At 46.6% G+C, this 27,481-nt stretch overlaps 1 protein-coding gene across 1 annotated transcript; it reads left to right on the top strand.

Moving 5' to 3' along the window:
* Positions 1–20,335: 20,335 nt before the first annotated feature.
* LOC142571010 (uncharacterized) lies at positions 20,336–26,950 on the top strand. Its single transcript, XM_075679309.1, has 3 exons — positions 20,336–20,504; positions 21,569–23,462; positions 26,407–26,950. The coding sequence occupies exons 1-3, from the start codon at positions 20,444–20,446 to the stop codon at positions 26,708–26,710; spliced, it is 2,259 nt and encodes a 752-aa protein (XP_075535424.1). The 5' UTR covers positions 20,336–20,443; the 3' UTR covers positions 26,711–26,950.
* Positions 26,951–27,481: the final 531 nt, after the last annotated feature.

Genomic DNA, 27,481 nt, shown 5'->3' on the forward strand with positions numbered 1-27,481 from the left:
CGCTACTGCTGGTCTGCTGATGCTAGATATCAGTGATCTGCCAGTCTTCTGTTACCTACCGGTGGTAAAAGCTCCACGGACAGCAAAATATCTGCTTCGTCCTATCGGAGCATCAATTCGCAGTCACTAGAAACGTTCCGCGCACTTATTGAAAAAGTAAACTGAGAATTGGTGATGACAACTACAGACCCAAATAAAGCACACAGTTATCTTTATGAGAGCTTTAAACGTGGCTACAGCCTGGCATTTTCTCTTAAATACAGTAGGAACCGTAAAAACAGAAATAGAAAACTGTGGATTAATGCTATCCTTTTTAAGCAGAATCAAGACGAAAAACAAATTATACCACACCTTCGTTGAAAGTAGAGATCTGACCTAAACTTGCTGAGTTCAAGGATAGGATAGGAATAAGCTTTATTTGTCCAACGGTTATTGCTGTTGGTGACCGGGGCGCGTATTTGGAATATCCAGAAAGTACAACGCATGGCAACCGCAGCACCACGCTATTGGCTTACGAGCCTGTGGGACGCCGTGATGTCACCCCTAGCAACGGCGCCAAGCGATAACTCTCGTTCCCGGTGCTCTCCGTATAAAAATCCCTCACGTGACCTGATCATAGGTGCCTAGGGACAGGATCGTTTAGGGATTTTTGAGAAGGCATGATGGTGGCGCCGAGCGGGGCCGTGGTGTGTTCGTTCTCGGCGTGATCGTTCTCCGGCTCGCGCGGGACGGTGCGTTGTTCAACGTTGCTTATGTGATCGTGCTTGCGTTGCTTGTGTGTTGGTGTTAGGTTTTGTGTTACTTGGCGGAAAGCCGCGAGTAGTGGTGGTGCGGCAGTGCGACTTTCGCCTCGGTGAGCTCTGGCAGTACAGAATCTGCGTTGTGTGACCCGTGCTTCCTTGACAATTGAAATGTCGAACTGGCCTAGCGCCTCGGCAGCGAAGTTCTACGAACCGCGATGTGGCGTCGCCGTGTCCGACTTTGCTTAACGGACATCGAGGGATGTGCTGCTCGCTACAAGTCATGTAAATGCGACTGCGTCGACCGCCCATGCACTGTTCAGCGCTGAATGTGTGTTAGGTGTGCTGTGCATGATACGAGTGGTGCAGCCGTGCAGCGGGGGGTGGTGGAAGAACAGAATGGCTTAGGGGTCTCCATTTGCACGTTCACAGATATGTGCACCCGTTTTGGTCTCATTAGCGGCTGTCGCGGGATTGTGGTGTGCTCCTTGCCTAGTATGAAGTTTACGATGCTAACACCCAGCATGTTCACGTTTTTCCGTGCTATATGTCATTTGCATGACGACCGAGTTGAAAACAAGGCATATGTCTGTGTTGTTCGCATTTGTGTGTTGTAAATTACTTCCTACTGTGGAAGTTCTGGCAGTCTTATTACGCAAGGAGTGCGAACGTAAACATATAAACATATTTCTGTGTGTCTGAAATTTTGAATTTCCTATAATAGCCTTTACGACTGATAAGCGGGCTACACAGCCTGTGTGAATCAGCTACCCTTTGTTGCGACCCTCTTCCATGTGGTAGACTGATGCATGGTGCGCGTTTATTTCTGTACTGTTGTAAAAACCATTTGTTTATTCACCCAATACAAATGTACTGCTTCTTCGCCGCAGTACATTTTAGTTACGCGCTGAAGGATACTAAAAGTGGGAGGGGACCGCTATCACCCAGCATAGTATGTCCACTGAGGCGATGTGAGAGGCGGCGGTTGCGCGAGTGTATAATTAAAGAACTCTTTTTATGTCCAGTGACAGTGGCCCCTTTCCACATTTAGTATGCTTCACCGCAGTACATAGGTGTATTGCGAAAAAGGTAATCTTAAAAAGCTCAATTATGCAACGTTTCTTTCGTAGCTTGCTACACTGCAATACAGGGATGTAGCATCGTGCAGTAAAGCATACTAAGAGTGGAAAGGGCACATAGGTTTACTCATTATTTTCAATTGTGATATAATTTGCAAGTGCATCTGTGCTCTTGGTAAGCTTTATTGACAATTCTTTGTACATTACAAATTCATATTGCCGGGAAGCTTACTAAGGCACATTCGCCATTTTGTAATGCATTATTCACCTTCAATGCAGGAGCACAATGCGGATTCATGCCTATGCTTCTGGCTGGACTGCACGTGCTCTTTGAGAATTGATTCGTTGTTCATAAGTGCACTGGTACTTACTCTAAACTGGAGGGCTGAAGTTGATACGGAAGCACAATTTTTATTAAGGGGACAAGATGTTGCCAAGGTGGTTGTAGTAGTTTTTTTCTTCCAGGTACCTTTTCTACTAGAAGCTTCCATTGCAGTGTTTCGAGCCTCTTTGAGCCAGCACATGGTGTATATAAAAATCGGACACCGATTGGGAACATCACCTATGCTCTCTGCAGTAAGCTGCGCACAGGATAAGTTCATGCCTATCTATAGAAAAAAATGTAGCATGACCAGACAAAATAAAAGGGGGTGGGCTGCAGCAATACTAAGTGTTAAATGGTGCCTTATCCTTTCTGTTGAGTTTTCTGTTTTGTGCTTTTTATTATGGATCCTCCACAGTAACCATTAGATTGCCGAACGTGAGCTTGTTGGTCTCAGATCTCATGGTTGTTACTAACAAAACAGTGTGATAAATAAACAAGGGCTTGGAGGCATCCTGTCACCTTGCTTATCTCATGGTGTTGCTCCATGAGCACCGTGAGCCTCCAGACCAACTAGGAAGGGAAATTTGTTGCAATCACTTCAGAACTGTATTGCAACCAAACGAACAGTGCTCTCAATGACAACTTTTGGACAGTAGAATGCTTGCACCCAGCAAAGTCTAAGAAGAAAGCATTCAGGATGTGCAAGTGGGCCTTTTGAAGCTGGCATCATTGCTGAAGGGGCTTTGCCTGCTGCCCTCTTTGTGGATACACAAAGATGATTTCCTCTTTGAGAGGGATTGTTTCAGATGGCGTTACATGGCAACAATGCTGGGTGTATAGTAGCAGAGAAGCTTGTCTTTGCCCACTGTCAATAATATGTTCCTTTTCCAGTGCCCCTGTGGAAGTGCCTACTTTTTGGACACAAAGTGCTCTCCATGCATGCATTTTTAGCTTGTAAAGATGTCTATTATCCTTTGCCTCAAGCTGGTCCTTGATGTCACCCAAGAAGGCATTGCGGAGTATGGCAATGCGCACTTACATATCAGTGTTAATGCCAGTGAAACCAGATTAATAGAGCTGCCGTTTATTTCTGTCCACTCCATCTTCATCCAATTACAATGAACAGTTCTTTGTCCAAACAGAAGGCATATGTAGTTGGTCTTGCATAGCCTGCGCACTAAGACTTGTTGGCGTGCCTGAGAACCTTAGCAGTGTCTATATGCAAAAACATTCTGATGTGTTGATGACTTTCTTCTCTTTATCACACTTTGCCTGATGAAGCCAGCAACTTGGTCAATTAGATGTTCAACAGGCTTCCCATTAGTTTTCCCAGCGTCTCCTTTACCAGGGTGTTGCTCATAGATATGTTTTCTTGACCTTGCACTGCACTTAAACCATGGCCACACCTGCTGAACCCATAGTATGCGAACAGAAAAGTGCTATACATCACGTTGCTCCAAACTCATGACATGTGCTACAAGGCCTTGAGGAACACCCTCATTAATTTCCGCCCTCATCATACTGTATGAAGCTTCGCATGACAAGTGTGACAATTAACATCTGCTGGTTTTTCAGTGCTATTCCTGTCCAGCTTGCTAAAAGCTATCCCGAGTGTTTCAAAAGCAGGACTGCTGCCGGACAAGAAATGCATAAAGCAAGGGCAGCTATAACCATATATGTCACACAAAATGAAGGGCACTGAGTGTACAGGCGGTTTAATTCTTATCCAACAAGCTTGGTTCTCCCTTTGCAAGTGAGTAAACCCAACTTGCCCCAAAGACATGGCCTGTGACAAACTATGTGCCAGATGCTGTGTCCCCTGCAAAGCCGAAGATGTGTACAACATCCTGACACCCGCAGTGGCTTCTACACTGGGCAAACAGGCTACTATAAGAACGACCGCCTCTACTAATATGCTAATAACATGAAAACGTGCAGAAATTTGGCTATTCATTGGGCCCAACTGCAGGTGCAAGCCACTCTTCCACCATATGTGTGTTGTTCACAGGAACTGGAGCTATAGAAATGCAGACAAAAACAATGATGTTTGAAAGTATTTGAGTTGAACTATATTCTGCACAAACGGTGCTACTTGCAGCGCTGGTACCTTGTAGCTACAATTCATGGCTGTCCCACCATGCAAAGGCACTATTCTTGAATTATTAACTTCTATTTATATTTATGGTGGCCATATATTGCAAGTACATATCCACATTGTGTGCAATATGGTTAAATGATGTCAACTATGATAGCCATTCCTAATCTGAGATGCAACAAAAGAACTAATATAGGCAACAAATTGTAATCCAAAAAGACAACCTGTGCACAGGATAAGTGACAGACTTCCTTTTATTGAACAGAAGTCACATGTGTCACACGTCACCAGCAGTGGGTAGCGAACTTGCAAGCTTGGGTGACAGAGGCAAAACTTAGCAAAATGCTACACTTATACTCAAATGTAAAACGGCCTACGACACAATAAACGACATTATATTGTACTGAATGAAAGGGCAAGACTCCATCCAAGAACACATTATGGCACCACATAATTGACATGGTGTAAAAGATGTTAACATGCCCTACCCATAAAAAAAGAAACACTGAAAACATGCCTTAAAAGGCAATGTGCAGCGTCTGAAAGCAAGAAAAAACAACCCAAAAAAGGTTTAGCTAAGTCTTTCAATGATTAAAATTGTCAAACTGTCTTGTCACTTCCTTATGAATCTGCATTGTGTACTAGGGTGTTCTGATAAGGCAGTTTCAGCAAGTGTATTGGAAAGCAGTGTTCCCAGTCTGTGTCCAATATTTCGAATTTAAAGAGGGTCAGGCTGCCTTTCAAAGATGTACATTGTAGTTTATAAAACAGAAAAAGGCAAGCAAAATTGCTGTACTTTAGAAATTAACTTAAAGCAGTGCTCTTAAATTAAAGTATTAGCTTAAAGCTGTTATAATTAAAGTATTATAACAGCTTTCCACCTCTAACATTATTTATCCCAGTTGTAAAAAGATGGGAATTTCTTTTTGAACAGAACTTTTTAAACTATATTTAACAGGCGAACCAAATACATTATAAAAGTGGCATTTCGCATCTGCAACAACTTCAATGTACTTGAAATTCAGCATATTGGGACATGGAGGAAGCCATAAAAATGCAATAACGGCCAGAGAGAGTTCTCTGCAATTAGGTGAAGAAATTGGCACATACCTGCAACATTTATTGATATCTAGAGTGAACTTTAACTTCCAACACAATATAGGCTCTTTCGGGACTGTTTATAACGTTTTGTGCCAGCGCACGTACTTTAAAAAACTATTCAGTGCTTTCACGCCGTGTCGATGCGCGCCGAATTGCATTAAAGGACGTGAGCAGCACAGTAATCGCAAGGGCGTTTTGTTTCCACTTGAGGGCATCGCGCTGCGTATCATTAGTAGTAGTGGTGGAATACGACTCCATCTCACAGGTTCCGATCTTGTCGGCATGGGTTTCGCCCAGCGATCCTCGCAGCGTAAACTGTCGCACCGGCGTAGGTCCCGATTCCTATCAATCGGCAGGGCGGAGAGGGCGCTTCGATGGATGGGACGGAAAGTCGCGTCACCCTCGGCTCGCGACCGCGCCAGCACACAGTTACGCCAGTTTCACGTAGCCGCGTCTGCGTGCCAGCCACGACAAAACGTTGGCCACGGCGTTGGCCACGACCCACAACAAGCTACGCGAAACCGCTGGTGATGAGAGTACGTTGTTAGGCATGACGCCACGGCGCGTCCCGGCAGGCGGCAGCCAATAGCGTGGCGCTGCGGTTGCCATGCGTTGTCCCTTCTGGATTTTCCAAATACGCGACCGGGGCAAGGCTGCCAGGGGTCCTTCGCCCGAGGAAAATCTTCCGAGGTCCTCGGCAAAGGCCCTGGCCCGCTAGACGTCCCACTCAGCTGGTCTTCAGGTGCCTCGCTGAGGAGGGCGGCTTGCCATTTCTCAGCAAGGCGCCCCGCTTCAGAGGATCCTGCTGTTGTCTTCCACCCTCCTCCTGGTCCTTCTTCCTCGTGGCGTTGGCATTCCCAAAGCGCATGGGCCATATTGGCCCGTTCGTGCTCGCACCACGGGCAAGTTTAAGGACTATCGAAATAAGCTTAATACCGATTTAAAACGTGCAAAATTACAGTATTATGAAAATTTATTTACTCGGATTTCGGATAATTCTAGGAGGCTCTGGCAGGCTGTAAAGGGTACAACTAATATAAAAAACAATCAACACTATAAATGTAACGACATCTCAGTGTACTCTTGGTGACGAAGCTGTTGCCGTACTAAAGGCTCAATTTATACGTAGTGGAGAATATAAACTACCTGTTAATCTATCGAACACTGCGAACACTGAAAGAAAGACACCTCTGAATTCACTTGTTTTCTCGCTTACAACGATGCATGAAGTGGTCAAAACAACTGGAAATTAAAAAAAAGATGATATTGCTTCTGGTATTGATGATATCCTCTCACTTCCAGTCAAACATGTAGCAGACATGATTTCCATTCCTATAGGTCACATTGCTAACTCAATGTTTGAATGTGGTATATTTCCTGATGCGCTTAAAATAGCTAGAGTATGCCCAGTTCATAAAGGGGGAACAGATCACAACGCCAATAATTCAAGACCAATCTCAGTACTTCCTTTGTTATCGAACGTTTTTGAAACAGTCATAAACATCCTCATTGCAGGCTTCATGGCTAAATACAATATCATGTGTGATACGCAGTACGGTGTTCGGAAAGGAATATCTTGAGAGCAGGCACTACTGAATGCTAAACATGCAATCATAGAAAACATTGAACAAAGGAACTATTTGGATTTAAGGAAAACTTTCCATTTGAAGCTATATGATTATGGAATACACAGTATTGCACTAAAAGTATTACAAAGCTACCTTACATATAGATACCAATATATTTCAGTCAGTGAGGTAAAGTCACCGAAATTAAAAATTCACAATGGTGTATACCCGAGGGTCCATATTAGGTCCGCTATTATTTAAACTTTATATTAATAATCTTGCTTTAATCCCATTTTCCCAGAGATTAAGCGTGTACGCCGAGGATACTAATCTTGTTTTTTGCGGACAGATCGATAACAGAGTTGCAAAGTTCAATTAATAGATATTTACATTGGCTATCGACTTGGTTACACATCAATAAGCTAGCGTTAAATGTTAATTAACAAAACGAATTACATAATATTTGCGCCAATTAACAAGCCGCGTCATTATAAAATTTCAGTTAAATTGCGTGAGGCTGAACTGGAACACGTACAAGCTCGCAAGTTTCTTTGTGTGTGGTTCAGTGAGGATGTGTCATGGAATACCGATGTTATTAACCTTACAGCTGAGCTCAGCAAAATTACAGGATATTTGTTTAAAATGAGAGACATTATACCTGTTTGGTTAAAAAGTTTCCTATATTATTCATTGTTTTACTCTAGGCTTTCCTTTTGTATATTAGTATGGGGCACTACGTATACGCAGAATTACAAGAAACCTTATTGTATTACAGAAGAGAGTGCTGAGAGTTTTCGAAAATTATCGAGGAAGGCCGCAACACTTAAGCACAGAGCTTTTGCTTATCAAGTATGAACTACTAAAGGCTTCTCAAATTGTTTATTATAAGTTATTACAATATATAGAAGCTAATGAACGTCTTGATGTATACGAATCACAATGGCAAAATCACTATCCACTAAGTAGCAAAGCTATTCGAGTTACGCGGACGAAAACCAATTATGGCAGACAACAAGTCACTTATCGAATCTCTGCATCGTTGAATCATCTAGGAACTACAGAATGTAATATGCTTACAAAGAAATCTTCCAAGTTCTTGTTGATTGAAAATGAGATCGAATGTAACTTGCTGTTTTTACATCCCATTATATATTCAAAGTGTGCTGTAATTACTAGATTGTTTATTGCTGTTTGTTGATACTTATGATAATTTTATATGACTTCTTCACGCTGTTTAAGGACCTGAAATATGTGTAATGTTACTTAGTATTAATTTCATGCTGGATATTATATTGACAATTTGTAATTTATTTTGATATGTTTGTACTGAGTGTATGGAAAACACGGGGAATGCGGGAGATAGAACTTGAAGACGATGAGCAAAACGAGAACAAGGTGAAAGCAGGAGCCAACGTTTCGATAAGTGGACTTGTCTTCTCCTTGAAGAAGACAAGTCCACTTGTCGAAACGTTGGCTCCTGCTTTCACTTTGTTCTCGTTTTGCTGATTGTATTGAGTGTATGTAACATAGTAACTGTACATCACTTGTCCTAAAACGACGAATAATTTCAATTGTAATAGTTATTTATCAATGTAGTATGCTAGTTGACAATGCTAATTTTGTTATCTTAAAACGACGATGTTGTATTTACTTTCATGCTACGTGTGAGCTATTCGCTGTTGTCAAAATTTTCACGGAGCAGGAGCCTCTGTCAGGCCTCGATGACTTTTGCTCTGGTCACTGTTTCTGTAAAGATGCAGAAGAAAATAAACTTTTTTTTAATTGAACCAATCGTGGTATCCAGCGGAATAGAGAGCTTGTCGGCGCGGCCGTGGTGCGGTGTTCGTTTCGTGTATACTCCACAATAACTTTGAGGTGACCTGATTGGATGCTATGATCGGTGGTGGCGCAATGTCGCGTTTCTCCGCCACCTGGGCTGACGGTTGCTTCTTCGCCCAATTCCCCTTCTTGTCAAGGTGCGCCGTTTCATCATTGCGAATCACAGTTTCTCGTTGCCACTGCGCATGGAATCTCCATGACTTCCTTTTTTTTAAAGCGGAGCTGTCTTAGCGAGCCCTCCAGGACTTTCCTGAGCATGGCTGTTCTTCAGGGTTGTCTGTTCAGTGTATCATGACACAGGACAACCTGTATAGGCAGCGCACCTACTGTGGAAGTGCCCTGAAACTGTTGACATCACAAGAAGATACCTTCCTCCACCGCCGATCTCGCCTAGCGATCCAGACGGCCTCCGAGCGTAGGCATACGGCCCTCACCATGACTCGTACCTCTCTTACATCATTTAGTCTGGTCTGAATTATATCTTGCGAGGATGCCCTATTTGAATAAGTACGCTTGTACCACCGCCAAAGAATGAGCGCGTGTGTCATGTCGCATAGCACGCACGCGCGAGGCCATGCCCGTGCAAGAGCATTTGCGCGTGCGCACCATTTTCCATTAGGACCTAGACGCAGGTATGGAAAGGGACAAAAAATGTAATAGTCGACATTAACCCCTTCTTTAACCGCCGTGGTGGCATAAGGGCTAAGGCGTTGAACTGCTAAGCCCGAGAGTGTGGGATCAAATACCGGCCCAGGCGGCTGCAATTCAATGGGCGCGAAATGCGAAAAAGGAGCCCTGTGCATTGGGCGCACGGTAACAAAACCCAGGTGGTCCGAAATTAATCCGAAATTCCTTTTTACGGCGTGCGTCATAATTAAGAATTACATTTCCCGGCATCTATACTTTTTTTAAAAATTCGGCAGGCGTTTATTGACATTTGTCTCCTCAAAAAATTTGGTACTTATCGGCCCCTATATGTTTTTTTACAGTACCGCGAATTCGACATTTTTGGCGCTTTGAAGAACTGTTTACGCGTATTTATATTGAGAAGGAAACAGTAAAAAGGCATATCTTATTCTGAATTCAATAGCCCAGTCGGCTTATGCCTCTTTAAACACGCTCTCCGGTTGTGTCCTCGCCCTGTTTGTGTCCACAAGCTCGCATGTACTGAAAGAGGCTCTCGCTTTGAAGACATCACTTTTTATCCCATTAGCAGATCCACATTTGCTTACTTCCACGGCTCGGCGCGTAAGCTGACGAGAACATGCAGGGAGAGCGGGCAGGAATGGACGCGCACAACGCTCCCTTATTCGATCCCGTTTGTCATGACGCGTCTGACGAGGCCCCTGCATGGTATTCGGGCAAGCATCAGGCGAGGTTGTCAGAAAGACTCGTCCAGACACGCCACGCGAAAGCTTTTGTACCAGCCGAGCACGAGTGAGGGGGGCTTGAGCACAAGCACTCAACCCAATTGAGAGGGTCCGGTCACGCTGTGTGGATCCCGAGTGATAAGCCGTGACGAATTCCACAATTGGGCACTTTTCGGTTTAAGCGATTTCCTAAAATTGGAATCGGCGGGAGAGGTTTCGGCATTGATCGGATAAAACCGAGAACTCTGATCCCTGCTAATAATGATATCATAGTTCTAGCACATATATCCTCAGAATTTGATTAAATATTTACCAACATGTTGCGCATCGTAGTTTACTCAGCAAATACCGACTCGCCCTCGTCACTTTCTTGAGTCGGCGGCTGACCTTGTGCACCTGCATGAACTGCTATTTGCATTTCGGCTTAGAATGCTTGCCGTAGCGCATAAAGAAAAACGCTGCGTTTCATTGAACTGGGTTACATTGGGCGCAGCGGTGGCGTAGATGTACAGCATCCGCCCCGCGTGCAAGCGGACCGTGGTTCGAATCCCGGTGCCGCGCAATTTTCCACCGGAATAAAAAAAATCCGCGTGTTGATAAAATTACATAAACAGGCCTGGAGTGCGGCCTGATCCCGGTGACCAGAACCGGTAACGCGTACTCCCTCACCAGAGCAGGAATTGGCCACCCTGGTGCAGTACTTGGCCACAACCTCCTATATGAATACAACAATCAAACCCCGGCCCTCAGTCCCCAGCAGCTGCGAAGCAACTGACCACGGCGGCGGTCAGACCTGTGACGCAGCAGAGGGTGCTAAGAATCCCTAGATCCGGACAGGCCGCCATTGGAATTTCAACCTGGCAACATTTCACGCTAGAACGTTATCTAGTGAGGCGAGTCTATCGGTGCTATTGGAGGAATTAGAGGGCAGTAAATGGGATATAACATGGCTCAGTGAAGCTAGGAGGACAAATGCAGCATATACAGTGCTAAAAAGCGGGCACGACCTGTGCTACCGGGGCTTAGCGGAGAGACGAGAACTAGGAGTCGGATTCCTGATTAATAAGAATATAGCTGGTAATATAAAGGAATTCTATAGCATTAACGAGAGGGTGGCAGGTCTTGTTGTGAAACTTAATAAGAGGTACAAAATGAAGATTGTACAGGTCTACGCCCCTACATCCAGTCACGATGACCAGGAAGTCGAAAGCTTCTCTGAAGACGTGGAATCGGTGACGGGTAAAGTGACAACAAAACACACTATACTGATGGGCGACTTCAATGCCAAGGTAGGCAAGAAGCAGGTTGGAGACAAGTCAGTGGGGGAATATGGCATAGGCATTAGGAATAACAGGGGAGAGTTATTACTAGACTTTGCAGAACAGAATAATATGCGGATAATGAATACCTTCTTCCGCAAGCGCGATAGCCGAAAGTGGACGTGGAGGAGCCCGAATGGTGAGACTAAAAATGAAATCGACTTCATACTATGCGCTAACCCTGGCATCATACAAGATGTGGACGTGCTCAGCAAGGTGTGCTGCAGTGACCATAGGATGGTAAGAACTCGAATTAGCCTAGACTTGAGGAGGGAACGGAAGAAACTGATACATAAGGAGCCGATCAATGAGTTAGCGGTAAAAGGGAAAATAGAGGAATTCTAGACCAAGCTACAGAACAGGTATTCGGATTTAACTCAGGAAGAGGACATTAGCGTTGAAGCAATGAAAGACGATCTTGTGGGCATCATTAAGGAGTGTGCAAAAGACGTCGGTGGCCACTCCGTTAGACATGATACCAGTAAGCTCTCGCAGGAGACGAAAGATCTGATCAAGAAACGCCAATGTATGAAAGCATCTAACCCTACAGCTAGAATAGAACTGGCAGAACTTTCTAAGCTAATCAACAAGCGTAAGACTGCGGACATCAGGAACTCTAATATGGATAGAATTTAACATGCTCTCAGGAACGGAGGAAGCCTAAAGGCAGTGAATAAGAAACTAGGAATTGGCAAGAATAAGATGCGGTGCGTTAAGAGACAAAGCCGGCAATATCATTACTAATATGGATGAGATAGTCCATGTGGCTGAGAAGTTCTATAGAGATTTATACAGTGCCAGTGGCACCCACGACGTTAATGGAAGAGAGAATAGTCTAGAGGAACTTGAAATCCCACACGTAATGTCGGAAGAAGTAAAGAAAGCCTTGGGAGCTATGCAAAGGGGGAAGGCAGCTAAGGAGGATCAGGTAACAGCAGATTTGTTGTAGGATGGTGGGCAGATAGTTCTAGAAAAACTGGTCACCCTGTATACGCAATGCCTCATGACCTCGAGCATACCGGAATCTTGGAAGAACGCTAACATAATCCTAGTTCATAAGAAACGGGACGCCAAATACTTGAAAAATTATGGACCGATCAGCTTACTGTCCGTTGCCTACTAAGTATTTACTAAGGTAATCGCAAATAGAATCGGGAACACCTTAGACTTCTGTGAAGCAAAGGACCAGGCAGGATTTCGTAAAGGCTACTCAACAATAGACCGTATTCACACTATCAATCAGGTGATAGAGAAATGTGCGGAATATAACCAACACCTATATATAGCTTTCATTGATTATGAGAAAGCGTTTGATTCAGTCGATACCTCAGCAGTCATGGAGGCATTACGGAATCAGGGTGTAGATGAGTCGTATGTAAAAATACTGAAAGATATCCATAGCAGCTCCACAGCCACCGTAGTCCTCTATAAAGAAAGCAAAAATTATGGCATCCTGCTGTATGCCATAATCCATCAAGAGAAAAGTGTATAACCAGCTGTGTCTTACCAGTACTCACGTACGGGGCAGAAACCTGGAGGTTTACGAAAAGTGTTCTACTTAAATTGAGGACGACGCAATGAGCTATGGAAAGAAGAATGATGGGTGTAACGTTAAGGGATAAGAAAAGAGCAGATTGGGTGAGGGAACAAACGCGAGTTAATGACATCTTAGTTGAAATCAAGAAAAAGAAATGGGCATGGGCAGGACATGTAATGAGGAGGGAAGATAACCGATGGCCATTAAGGGTTACGGACTGGATTCCAAGGGAAGGGAAGCGTAGCAGGGGACGACAGAAAGTTAGGTGGGCGGATGAGATTAAGATGTTCGCAGGGACAACATAGCCACAAGTAGTACATGACCTGGGTAGTTGGAAAAGTATGGGAGAGGCCTTTGGCATGCAGTGGGCGTAACCATGCTGATGATGATGATGACATTGAACTTGTTACCGCTGTGCGCATACACGTAAACGTTGCAAGAGATTATACGTTGAATAAATTGCAATAAAGATAATTCCACGTATCGCATTTAGCTTTATAACATTTAAATTATGGTTGGACAAAATCTTGGACACAGCGGCTGCGTCGGCCGCTGTGTCCACGTGATCGCTTAAGCCACGGCACGCCGACAGCTGCGCAAGCTTTTCCGCTGGTGGTACTCGCCCCCAATATAGGGACTTTTTGCTGAGGATTCTCGCATGTAATGTGCTTTTGCATAGGCACTAAGGAGGATGGCGAGCAGGGCACACTTTACATGCTGCTCCACCTCCCCCCCCCCCTCCTGTGAGCGCCGCTTAAGGTTCCGTCCGGAAAGGATTGTAAAAGCCAATACAGAGCTCCCGATGGCGAAGCGGCATTTGTTTATCGCGCGTCAATGATGGCACACGTAGCATAATGTTTGCCGCTTCGCATTGCGTCTTCAACGCTCTGCCATTGCCACAGTCTTCAACGGCGAGAGAAGTATACGTACTAAGTGTACACGCCTTGCATATGTGGCGCCTAGCAGAGATCGAGAATTTAAGTGTAAGTTGAAAATGACTATGTTACAATAAAAACAATTCGCAGTAAGAACGTTACCTATGAAATTAAACTATGAAGTTTTACGTGCCAAAACCATGCTTTCATTATGAAGCACGCCGTAGGCGAGGACTCCGGAATAATTTGGACCACCAGGGGTTCTTTAACGTGCACCTCAATCTAAGTACACGACTGTTTTCGCATTTCGCCCCCATAGAAGTGCGGCCACCGTGGCCGGGATTCGATTACGCGACCTCGTGCTTAGTAAAGCCCCTCCACACACGTTTCCGCGGAGCGAAAGCGTCGGTGACGCGTGGATGGAGTGGCTTTAGTGCTTAGTAGCCCAACACCATAGCCCCTAAGAAACCACGGAGGGTTCAGTAACAACGCGTCTTTATTCATTGGTCTGCGGCCGCTAAAGAGGCTCCTCCACGGTCATGTAGTGCAGCTCGGCTATAGGGACCGATGGAGCAAAGCGCGTCCTTCTGCATTGAACTGTAGTACATAAGGAACGGCAGATTCTGAGAAGTGAAAGTCCTCAGATGTTTATCTCGCAACTCAAGCATGCGCACGACACTCGGGCAAATGCGAAAACAGGGTCTCCACGTACATATGTTACCACACCGGCAGCCAGAGTTGCTGTAGAGGCTCCCGCCGGCATACAGTAACTCTGTCGTCGGCTTCAACAAAACGCCGCCACGCAATCGCTTAACCTATTCTTTGTGGGAGGAGAGAGCAAATGTGCCTCTGATTGCAATACTAAAATAGTTGCGCGCAGTTGGCACGGTAGTGGTTATGGCAGTGGTAGTGTTCCTACGATAATTACGACGGGATTCCTTGAACTGCAAAACTTTGACAAGTTTTTTTTTTCTCTCACAGAGCTGACCTCAAGAAGGGAACGCTGTTTACAGCGGGCCAAGCCTTCAAGTCTAGGACTTCGCGGCTACATGTGGAAAATGCGTTCCCTTTAGCAGTATGAATGCAGCGCCAACGTTTGTGAAGCTGAATGCCAAGGCCTATTTATTCTGTAGCTTATCTGCCATCTGTCTTTGTATCAATGTTGACAACAGAAGAATTGGAGCAGGCTCCGGTAAATTCTTTCTTCAAGAAGACGGTCCTTCATCGTTCAAATTATATCCCATACTTGTCAAGCTGTGAGAGCCGAAAAAGAAATTATGTTAGCCACGCTTTCTAGAGCAGAACAAGTTTTGTACATCGGTCTCAGGTGTTTTAAGCTTGCGCTGAGAAAACGTTAATTTGACCACATTCCTTCCACATTATCATCTCCATATGCATTGCATTTTCTTTTCTCTTTTTCTTCCTTTCTTTTTTTTTCTCTAGTTAGCAATGAATAAACAATTGTGTCTTTTGAATTGGAAAGAGGAGAACGCATTTTTACAATTGTAGTGTCCAAATCTATAACGCAAGGTAGAGCTAAACCTACAAAATTTAATTTCAAGATTTGTGCACTTCTAAAGACAACAGTTCACGCAAGAACGTGTATTTTTTAATTTTTTATAGGATCTGAATGTGCAGATTTCAGAAATTGGATTCTTTATAGCACTACGTATGCTGCCAAATGCACATTGAGGGATATCATAGAAATATGGCATACTAGGTGGAGGAATACACTTTTATTGTACAACCAGCACTTTATGATGGCCGGGCCTAAGCCTCCCATGAAGGGACGTCGAGGGCTTGCTTCGCCGCCGCCTCGCGGGCGTGCTGGGTCGCCCAAGTTCGGTCCTCGAGGGTGGAGCTCCGCAGAACCTCATGCAACCTCGACGAGAGAGTCGTGGTGTTAGTCTGTGTGTACTGTGCTGGGCACTCCCACAGCATATGCCGAAGCGTAGCCGGGTGAATGCCACAGCACCGGCAGTTGAGGTTAGTGTAGACGTCTGGAAATATAAGGTGGAGGCGGGCGGGTGAAGGGTACGTGTTTGTTTGTAGCAGACGCAGGGTGGTAGCCTGCGCCCGGCTGAAGTTGGGGTGAGGCGGGGGAAGGTTCGGCGGCTGAGGTAAAAAGCCTTAACGAGATCGTTATAAGTTGTCAGATTGTCCCTGGTGTCCAACTCATCTACAATGACTCCGGCGCGGTTGACTAGGCCTCGCGAAGTGGAGTGGGTGACCTCGTTGAGATTGGGGAGGTGTGGGTGGACAGGACCCGCATGGGCCAGGATACATGTTAGGGAGATTATGCTGTCTTTAGAGTGTGGTGCCTGACAGAGTATGCGAAGAGGTTGGGGAGAAATGCGGCCTTTGCTGAAGTTAGTGACGGCTGAGCGAGAGTCACACACGATGGTGTAACAGGTGGGATCTAAAGTGGCCAGGGCAATGGCCCCTTCTTCAGCCGTCTCGGCAGTGGAGGTAGTGACGCTGGAGGCGTGGTGTAGGACTCCATCGCGTGTGGCGACGGCCACAAATCGTGTGCCATGGGAATATTGGGCTGCATCAACAAATGTGACGCCAGGTACGTGAGCAAGGGCTTTTATGATAGCTCCGGCCCGAGCTTGGCGCCGGGCCCTGTTATATTCAGGGTGCATGTTTCTAGGGACGGGGTCTATGTAGATCCAGCTACGGATGTCTGTCGGAATCGGTTGTTTGGGGCCCTGTTGCTGATGGTAGGTGAAGCCAAGCGTAGATAGAATAAAGCGTCCCGTTTCAGTAAGGGTGAGCCGTTCAAGCTGAGAGCGTTGTTGGGCTTCAATGAGTTCGGAAAGGTTGTTGTGAACTCCCAGTTGGTTAAAGAGTTCAGTGCTGGTGCAATGCGGGAGGCCAAGTGCTTGCTTGTAGACCCCTCGTATGAGGGTGTCGAGCTTGTTTTGCTCAGCCCGGTACCAGTTGAGGTACGCAGCAACGTAGGTAATACGACATATGACAAGGGATTGGACGAGGCGGAGAAGGCTTTCTTCATGGAGTCCCTTTCGTCGGTTAGAGATACGTTTAATAAGTCGTAGGGTGTTTTGAGATTGGGGCACAGGTCTTGTTGAGAGCCAAGGCGTTGGAGCCGTTGGTAGAGATGGTGAGACCGAGGATACTAGACGCCAGAAACTGCAAATTATCAGAATGGAGTAGAGTTGACAAGTGCCGTTAAGTTAAATATTGCCAATGATTGCTGTGACGAAGGTAAGGCCATTTGTGGTTATTTGTATGTACGGCTCTCCCCGTGTGCGAAATTTTATTTTTGTCCTGCTCACATGCACATCACTGATCTGTACTCAAGTTACTGTTTTCCTTTTCCTTTTTTTTGCGATTTTGATGCAGGCACACAGGGTACTATGTTGCCTGAGGAACTGCCGTGTAAACTAGCAAAGCACATTATGATTGCGCCTTTTAGTGACCCTACAGAGGACTATCATTTAGCCAATAGGCTGATAGGCTAAAAGAAGGCTCAAGCGCAGACATGGCAGCCAGCGAATCAACTTCAGCTTTGTAAGTTTCTAGCGTGCACTGCTGGTGGTATTTTTAGGTAAGAACCTACGCAAAGGTATTTAATACTAAAGCTAACTTTTTAGGCTTACTGCAAATAAGAAGGTGAGGTTTTTTCTTACGTCTAATATCGGAAGAGACAAAAAATGTGCAGGATCGCCCGAAGAGCGGAGCACTGACGCCAATAGAAAGGTTTAGCATTGTGCTTGACATGCTTGAGCGATATTCTAACCATAGACCTTTTTTACAGCGAATAGCCTGCGCAGCGCGCACAAGGGGCTGCCACAGGCGCACTGCCATCGAACGTCTTCAGCAAGCGGACATCAGTAGAACACTGCCCGGGCCGGGCCGTCCCAAGCATCTTACAGCGGGCCTAGGCCAGGCCGGGGCATGAGGCCACGGGCCCGGGCCGGACTCGGGCTTGGAGACACGGGCCCGGGCCCGGGCCCGGGCCGGAGTCGGGCCCGCTCATTAACAGGCCTAAGGCCAGGCCTTCGAGCACACGCGAATGTTATGCATTGCATGGTCCAAGGCGTTCTGTGTCAGGCTGAAGTGGCACGTGGAGACAGCTGGCTCTTCGTAAACTTTAGTTCTTGCTGCGCACAAGGCTTGAAACGTAGCTGTTTTGTACATTGTAATACCTTGTAGGAAATATGCATTGTCGATAGTAACTTGCGTACTCTTGTGGACCGTGACGAAACATTCAGCTTCGACGATTTGTGCGCTATCAGTCTAATCCGTCATTTATTGCGTGTATATGGTGCGCATATATTTAAATGTGCACCCATTCACTTATTGACACGTTGGCGATAGAGTAGGCGTAAGCTTCCGTGTCAGTTGGGGTAGATGTGTATAGATACTGTGCGCGAAACTTACTATGATAGGAAGCGGCGCTACTCTGTCATTGTTTAACGAGCAGTGCTCACTCTTGCCGACGTTCCGGGGCTGAATCACTTTCTTTGAAAGTTGGCGATACAACGCTGGCGGATGAGTAATTTCTGTATCCTCGAGAAAAGTCGTACATCTCAAAGTGCCGGTAACACATACGGAGAGTTCCAGCAGTGGTCCGCGAACTTGGCCACACAGATTCATTCCATTCCTTAATATGACAGTCACTATATTTGCAGCCAACTGCTGCACACGTCTTCAATCCACATGATTCAATCCAGCGTGATTGGAGCTCTGTGCGTTAGCGAAAACTCAGTTGCGTTTCTGACAGCTGATCGCAAGAAGCAAGGTGGAAGCGGTAATGGTTTCGTATTCTGAAAACGCCTACAGCGCCATTCGTTTCTCTAGAACAAACTGCTCCACGAAGACGGTCAATACGAAGTAAGGATAGTAGTCTTGTCGGCCGTAAAAACTTGTAAACGTAGGCATACTAACTAAATTAATAAACATGGTGTCACGCGAGCACAAGAAAACATGAACACGTCGCACTCGAGGACCGCGGACGCTCCCTGTCGAAAGGCTGCAGTGAGGAAATGCGGCAGCAGTAGCGAGCAAATTCTTGCTGCCGCTCGCATTGACGCGACTAACCTGGGAAAGCACAGCGCAGCGCGGACTCTGTACGCGTCGCAGATGGCCTTCAAAATACAGCGGCCTCGTCGGGCGCGTGCGGCCGTCCAGGCCACCCTGGGTAGAGCGCCAGGCGGCATTCTTCAAAGCGTGGCACTACTTTACGAGGTTTAAGGTACTTTAGAGCGCCCGCCTCCCTACCTTTCCCCCGAAACCTTGCGCTCGACGGAAGGCGGCGCGCTTTCTCCCCGCTTTCTTCCGTTGGGTGCGCGGGACTGAGCCGCGATCGCCGGCTCACCCTCGCATACGTTCACTCGCACATGCAGCACGCGGCGCGCGGCGACGATTTTATCGCCCTTGAATGTCCATATATTTGCTATCGCAATAAAATATTTTAGAACCACCGTTTCGTTATATTGGTCTGAAAAAAAATTGTGATAGCTTACGTGCCATAACAACGACCTGATTATGAGGCAGGCCATAGTGGAAGACTCCAGAATATTCCGACCGCATGGGTTTCTTGCATTTAACTCTAAGTACACAAACAGATTGAAAATGAAATGGGGCCGCGCTGGCCGTGATCAAATCCACGTTTTTGAGCTCAGCAGCAACAACGTCATAGCTACTACACAACCTAGATTGGACTGCGCCATTCCATTTTAAAAAATCTCGTCTTTAGGGGCCTCCTCAATTGGACATTGTCAATTAGACGTTGGCTCAGCTGTTGGGAAATTTCTGTTTTATTCAAAGCGATTGTGCTGTTAAATTCCTCACACATTAGCTTACTTACGTTGCCTTTGGCATCCCTAAGACTTTTTATCTATTTCTGTACCTATACAGGGTTAACCTTTTATTGACAAGTGCCTACAAGCAACATAACAGAAAAACAATTTTTTACCGAGTATTAGTATTGAGTACAAAGTTTCTTGCTAAATGTCTTCCCTCAACACTGAATGACAGGCAGCAAGCGTCATTTGTTGGTTTGGAGCAGAAAGACGCGATGAAGAAGAAGTTTGGCATGTGACTCGCTCTCTTTTGAAAGCACTGTCAGAGGAAATAGACCGATGTCAGATTTCCGGCTGCAGTGGTGTCACACACGGGATATAAAGAAAGTTAAATGTACAACTATGGTTCATATATAGTAAGAGCTGCCTGTAGAAGTTACAAGTGAAGAGTTAGATGGCTCGGGGTGTAGCCCACTTCCAATTTCCTGTCTGGGGTATGCCCCCTATTGGTGAAAAAAATTTCAGCGAGCTATATTTTTGTTTTTGTTGATTAGCCTTATTCTTGATATGTTTTGCACGTTCAGGTAGAATATTAAAAAATCTCGATGTTTTATTCGTCGTTCTTTAAATGGCAAAATGTATTTTTTTATTCCAACCGACTATTGGCCCATCCCCCGCAGTGGGTGCGTGCCATAATTAAAGACCAACCAATCAACCAGCGACAGCAGCAGTCGTGGCGACCTCATTCCGCCCGATTTTCGGCCTATCCCCATTTGTGGGGAGCGTGCTGCCAGAGTGGCGGATCGTCATCATCATTCGTGCCGATGTCCCAGAAACCGGCGGTGCAAGGCGGCGCCCGATGCGATCAGCAAAACTCATCGCCGCGTAAGTGAAGGCTAATGCTCGCAGCCTAGAGAGACTAACTTGATGGCGGTTGTTTGCGCTTTAATTGTGCACAGCAGGATAGGCGAATGGGGTGCGCTTCACCCATCTCCGCGGGGAACAGTCTTGCAGCCTCTGCACAGGCACAGACGACATGAAGTTTATCGTGACTAAGAGCGCAAGGTTTATTGCTCGCTAGGATATTTCGTATATTCTAGGCAGTTCTGATGCAGGAAATAGCGAAGCACAAGATCCGGACGTTGGGCAAATAGGTCGCGAACTAGAGCCACACAAGCTCGCTGAGAGTCAGACCACTACTATGTTCTCGTTTCCTGTGCCAACAATGCATGGAGAAACCTGTTATATCGTCTATGCAGGAAAAGTTTATGGGGGTATGAAATAATACGAAGCAGTATATCTGAAACAGAAGAGAAAAGAACTTATTCGGCCTTTTTTTTTCTCGGATAAAACATTTCTAGAGAGCTATAACAAGGCTTAATTAGGGGCAAACTAGAGAAAAAAAAACATTAGGTTCATGAAGGTTGCTACTCAAAGGCGAGAGATGGGGTAAGGTGCAAGTTGGAATTTCCGCACCGGCTCTCCCGGCAAATATTTTAGCGCCATTCTCTGCTACGATATAAACGTTACGAATAGCTCCTGCAGAAATCCAATGTATGCTGCATATGCCAACTTTATTTCTGGCGCCCCTACATGGTTATCAGTTCATGACGCCAGCTAATCACTGTCAATTGCTTCTCAATAAAAAAAAAAAGCTTTTGCTTGCGAACAGTAGGCGAACAGCTTGGAAACTTTTGTTAATGGTGTTTCTTATAAGTACAGACCCCTAATTTCGTTCGTGCGTTCTAATTAGACCTATAATTGTTTAATTTCTTGAGGGGGACCTTGTATGTGACCACGAAGAATGATTTTATGCAAATCATTTCGGACCGACGGCGATATTAGGCGTCTGAAAGTGATAAGGCTGTAACTTAACTCTCACAAGCGATAAGAGTCAGGATGAGTATTGGCACCAGCTTACGAATCTGCCCGCCCTTCTTATCTTACAGCTGAATTGGCCGATCCTGGGATGATTGCAGAGGGCGCTCCGGAGCCTGTTGAGCTCAACTCAACGCCGTCAATTTCAGTTTGCCTGGCCGACTTAGAAAACGCCAAGGGTCCGTTTTCTGATGCGCCCGTGCACTGCAGATTGCCTTGCACAGCGGCCGAGGGCCAAACTTGCCAGATTGTGCGACACCTGTCCACTTGGAATGAGTTCCTCTTCCAAGTTCGGATGGAAATACGCGAGGTGGCCGGAGCACGCGGTCAGTTGTCCGTGATAAGTTTTGACTATCCCGAACTACCAGATGCCGGAGAAGGGCAGATGTGCCGGATAGCGACGCTTTTGTACTGGCTGCTCAGCACGCACCACTGCGTAAGTTCTCTCAGTGCCCGCCCGTCTAGATTTAAAGCATACAGATGGCTTTTCCGTGACGGCCTCCTGAAGTCCTCGTCCGTCAGAATTCTCAAGCTGCAGTTCGCGAGGTTTCACGTGTGCAAGGATGTCTGCAAAATTATAGCTTCAGCACAACACGTGGAAGAGCTCGAACTGCAGTCGGACGGACTCAGCTCGACGGGAGTTTTGTCCGCGCTGTCAAACCTTTTGAAGACGACAAATTCGTTGGCCGTGCTCACCATTCCTCACGTCAGCATGAGCAGGCACGACGCGGACAGGTTTCTGACGGCACTTGCTGAAAACAAGACTTTGAAGGAGCTCTCTATGCACGAATCTGTCCTCAGCGAAGCGTCTATGGCAGGACGCGCCACATTCAAGGAGTACCTCAAGAATAACAACACATTGACCGCACTCGTTGTCGGAAAGGGCAACGAATTCTGGTACCACTACTCCTTCGTGCCAACATCTCTGTCCCTGAGATGGTTACTGCAAGGACTCCTTCTTAACAAGACTGTTTCGTCACTGACGCTCACGCATATCGTGGTCGATCGGGAAAGCACCAGACTTATATGCACGCTTCTCACAGAAAGCCGAGTCCTGCGCCGTTTTAGTTTGACTTCGAGCACGACAGATTTGAATTTTCAACCAAGACCAATGTACGATTGCTGGATCGAGGCTCTCGCCGAAAATGAGTCTCTACACGAACTGAGGCTTCCGTTCCGCTTTTGGGAACCAGGTAGGTGGGAGGTCTTTTTGAACATTCTGTCGAGGAAAAAGAACTTAACCTCAGTGTCTATAGGTATTGATACGCCCGATTATGATAGCCTACCGCAAATCTGCAAATGTCTCAGGGACAGTGGCACCGAAAACAGGGTTTCTTTCGGGACGTTTTACGCCAGTGACAGCTTCGATTTGCTCGAATCGAAGGCTTTCTCAGAAGTCAGCGTTTTGTCATTCGAGGATTTCACAAACGTTCTGCGTCTCCTGCGCCGGTTGCCCTCGTTCCATCACATCACGTCTGTAAGGCTGGATATCTGGACGGGCCACATCGCTCTGTCTTGGGCCTTCGCTGACTACGTGAAATCCTCATCGACGCTGCGGAATTTGCGTCTGTGGCTCGGCTCAGATGGCGCCTCGAGGGACGACGCGAACGGCTGGCGCGCAGCGCTCTTCGCATCGCTGTCTCGCAACACGAGCATAAGGGTGCTTCACGTCACATCGATGTACATGGACGAGCAAGACGTCTGCCTGCTGGCCGACTCGATCACTTCCAGCCGGAACATCGAGACTGTGCACGTCGGCACGGTCACGCTGGCCGAATCCGGCGCGTTGGTTCGCCGCTTGTCGCTAGGCATCGCGACAAACTACACGCTCCTCAGTCTCTCACTCGACTCGCCCGTGGACAGAGAAGCGGCGAAGCACTTGTTCACCGTCTGCGACGTGGCGAGGCGCAACTCCGGCTTGGTGGCGCTTGCTGCTCAGTTCGTGACCGGAGCTCGACCAGGAAGGTGAGCGTGTACTCTGAAGAGGGCTTCGCGCTTTTTTTGGCGCGCACTTTTCTCGTACGGAAATCATAACCAGCAATATTGTTTGCGTTTCCCCTCGTAACCGCCGTGTGAGTAGTACGTTTGTCATCAACGGTATGCAATGAAACGCTTACGCGAACTTTGAGCACTTAAAAGGAAAGTTAGTAGATTGCCATGCTCATAGTAGTAACGCTTACTGATTTTGTGTACGTAAAACGAATTATGTCCACGTCATTTAACGCCCATGTATCATAATATAACGCAGGCAATAAGAAATGAATGCTGGTTTTAGGGGGTACTTAAACTGCTGTTCTGATAGGATGAGAGCAAACCCACTGTGTTACGGCTAACTTTTCGGCAATATAGTGCTTATAAACATGCTTTCGGAGTTTTTTTTTCTGTTTCTTTAGCATGTTAACTTCACCTCACCACCCAAAAGAGCAACAGAATTCCGATGCATATGGACCAAAATAGTGTCGCCCTCACAAACGAAATTTGAAATTATCTGTGCAATGAATAACAGTGACGATAACACTAACGCATCTAGAATTAAACACGCTGACTATATCTAAGGCAGTATGCCTTCTATTTATTGTGGTTGCATCGTGCAAAGTATGCGCCGTCATTGTGGACATTGCCCCATTTTCATCCGCAGCGGCGCTGAGTTGAGCTTTCTGAAATACGCCCACGGGCATGACTGTGTGAAGCGGCTATATCATTGTATCACATTCACGACGCAAGGTAATACATGCCGTTAGATTTCCGTCTTCCGCGAAGCGTGGTAATTATCAATATACATAGCTATCGCATATACTTCGCTTCATAGTCAGGGTAATGTTCTTGTAGAACTTAGACGATGAAACGCAAGCACATGTTTCATAATGGTCCTGCAAGAGATGTCCCAAGCTGGATCCAAGGCTTCGTTCGTCAGTACCCCTGACGAAGACAAGATCGCTTGTCGAAATTTACTGCGGCACGAGCTTGAGACATCCTTTGTTCGACCTCTGAAGATCACTTCAATTCTCCGTCTTCCCGTGACTATCTCTCTTGTAAGCGTCTATTTAAGCATATAAGAATACAGCAGTAGATGGCTATACATTCATGGGTTTATGCATATTTGAATGCATGAACGCTATGGATCTATATCGTGGATGCACACATATTTTGGGCTGTGTTCTCGGCACGCATGGCGGCTTCACGGCTGCCATTCTCCGCCATGTTGACTCTCTGATTGGCTGTCGAGAGGTCGCGTGTTAAATTTTGTGCCGGGAAGCGGAAGTTTTGCAAGGCACTATTTCACGTATTCATGAAGATGAAGAAACGTGACGTGGAGCTGCAGACTTTTTCGCACAAAGCTTTTTCCTGGTTCTTGGCAGCCTTGCTATTTTGGCATTTTAAAAATAAAGTACACTAGAAGCTAACAGTGTACACTAGAAGCTCGCAACTGACAACCACAAAAGATAAGCCAAGCTTCAAAAAAAAAAAGGGAAGAAAAGAACGAAACATTCGCACGACGCCTTCAGATTCGCATTGATGGAAGCTGCCCGGCTCACCCTCTCACCAAAAGACGCCAGCAAGGAAAAGCGCTGCACTGCATGTTTCGGTAACATTTCGCTAATACAGGATGGTGGTCCGAGGTAGCCGCCACGTCAGCTTGTTGATTGGCTGCAGGAATATCACGTGAGGAGTATCACAGGAAGGGCCGTGTAGTAAACGCCAATATGACGTTGTGTTACGTTGCTCTGGGTCGCCATTGCAGAGATTTGCGCCATAATTTTTGGTGCGAAGAGCCACGCAATTTATGCTAAGAAGAGGCCCTATGTAATGGCGGCCGAGAGTCATGTGTATCGCCGCGTTTTTCCGTCGCTCGGGGCCACAAAATACCTTTATTCATAATTCTTGCTCATAGCATTTGCATCGCTCTCGTGCGGGGTTAGCATTTGTGTTATGAGCCATCATTTCTTTAAAAGACGTGTTTATTTTAAATATTATTGGTTAAACATTACAAATTTTCAGCGAATTCTTGCACTTCTCGCAGCTGCATTCGTATTGTAGTCACGATTAATAATCTTTGACATAATCAAAGGTTATGACTACTGGGCCTTTTTGCTTTAAAAAAAAATGTGCGCAAGGCAGCGCCTTAAAATTTCATCACGCGGTATGAGTAAGCAGCGAAGTGAAGGCGAATTGGCAGAGCCGGCGCTTGCAACGCGCAAGCCAGCGCGGCACGCAACGCTATCGACGATATTCGGCCGCTTCTCAGCCAGCTGTAGGGCTGAGTCAATGCCTTATGATATCTGAACTGTGCGCTCTGCTTTATGACGCCATGCTACTTGGACCGAAATTTCCGCTGTCAAGCCCGGCGTGACGAAAGCGGTGACGACAAAATCACCGCGACTTACTCGGGAGCATCCCTGTTAGATTCCATGGCAGTCGGCCAAGGTAACAAACGTGACGTCATGGATCGAAGTGCACAGGCCTTACGCTATTTAGTAGGCATAGGCGGAGTCAATTGCGTGTCACGAGATAGCGATAACGCGGCCTCGAAAGTGCGCTCTCGTATGCTGTCTCAAGGTAGAAAATAAGCGCGTTGTTCGCCAGTATACGATGTCTCATTCCGTTTCTGGAAGACACGAAACCTGAACAAAGACGCAGACGACGTAAGCGAGAGACGAATTTGAAGAAAGAAATCATACGCTTTGTGTTAGCTGCTCCATTTTTACTGAGGGGTAACGTTAGGTTAAGTGCCTCCAATTCAGTTTCAGCGTCGCGACTACGACACGCCTCAAAAAAAAAAAAAAAGTGTCGGAATGTCCAGAATAGAGACCTTGGCTAAGCATACATGCATAGCCGCCTAATGAAAAAAAGAACCTGCTTGTACCATACCGCTAATCCCTTATCTATGACTGCCCTAATACACATGCAGCGTCTGCGCTCAAGCCCTGGAGCGAGTATCGAATCATCCTGCACTGCTTGAGCTGCTTTCCGAATCGACGTCCATGAGCACTGAGGAGGCCGCTGCCACAATCCGCAGTCGCCTGAGGAGCATCGAGGGCTTGCAGCAATTTATGCGGCTCGCCGGTGTCGTCAAAGAACGAGTCACGTGCAGCGCGCATGAGGACGGGCGCATGCACCTGGCTGACCTCAACGAACACTGCTGGAGCCACGTCAGACGTTACCTAAAGTTGCACGACGTCGTGCACGACGAATCAATGTCGGATAACGTTTAGGAACAGCGGGTGTAAGTGATGAGCCCCTGACGCTTTATGCTAATGCACTCGGCTCGGCCACTGAACATTGTGCGTACTGCTTTTTCTCGCGTGGTGATATTTCGTTGAATAACAAATGACTATGAACTTGTGAAGTACGCAGGCGACAGACGCAGAATGCCTGTTTTCTTAAAAAGCATTTTAATTTGTAAGGCGAGTCATCTTCAACGGCAAATATAATAAGGAAACGCCAGTGCTGCATTCACTAGCAAGAAATAAATTTTTTTATGCGAAAGTGTCAATTGGCCCATTGAGCGAAAAAGCCGGCGTCTGTAACAGCGAAACGGCATCTGAATTCCCATTGGTTACGACACCACGTCACTAGTGCACCTTGACGGAGTTCTCATTGGCTCTGGCGCACGTCAAGAGCGCAATTCGATGGAACAGCGGGCTATAGGGAACACCTGTTGCTGCAATAGCGCGCCAGGTGTCGCGTTAAGGGAAAGGGCATCGCCGTCACGCCACATCACCCCGGCTGTCCCTCTCGAAAGCCGGCACTCGGTCCGTCTCTCTCTCTCTCTCTCTCTCTTTATCACCGCCACTGGGCTTAGCTGCTGCGTAGCCCTGTCGGCCTTGGTGGCCGTTGCTGCGTTCTAGGTCTCTCGTCGCACAGGACCTCGGTTGCATGCGGCGTTGTCACCGCAGGCTGCTGGCGCTGCTGCTTGCTGGCTCGGGCAGCACGTACCGCTAGTGTGCATTAATCGCAGCGCAAAACTCGAAGGTATCCTCAGC

This window comes from Dermacentor variabilis, chromosome 2, assembly GCF_050947875.1.
Source record: "Dermacentor variabilis isolate Ectoservices chromosome 2, ASM5094787v1, whole genome shotgun sequence".
In the NCBI taxonomy this organism is placed as follows: domain Eukaryota; kingdom Metazoa; phylum Arthropoda; class Arachnida; order Ixodida; family Ixodidae; genus Dermacentor; species Dermacentor variabilis.

Bases quoted from the DNA above. Each gene is read 5' to 3' on its own strand.
- LOC142571010 (XM_075679309.1), top strand. From the start codon at position 20,444: ATGTCCCAGAAACCGGCGGTGCAAGGCGGCGCCCGATGCGATCAGCAA. The intron at 20,505-21,568 runs GTAAGTGAAGGC...CTTATCTTACAG, and splicing joins TCAGCAAAACTCATCGCCGC to CTGAATTGGCCGATCCTGGG. The intron at 23,463-26,406 runs GTGAGCGTGTAC...ATACACATGCAG, and splicing joins ACCGGAGCTCGACCAGGAAG to CGTCTGCGCTCAAGCCCTGG.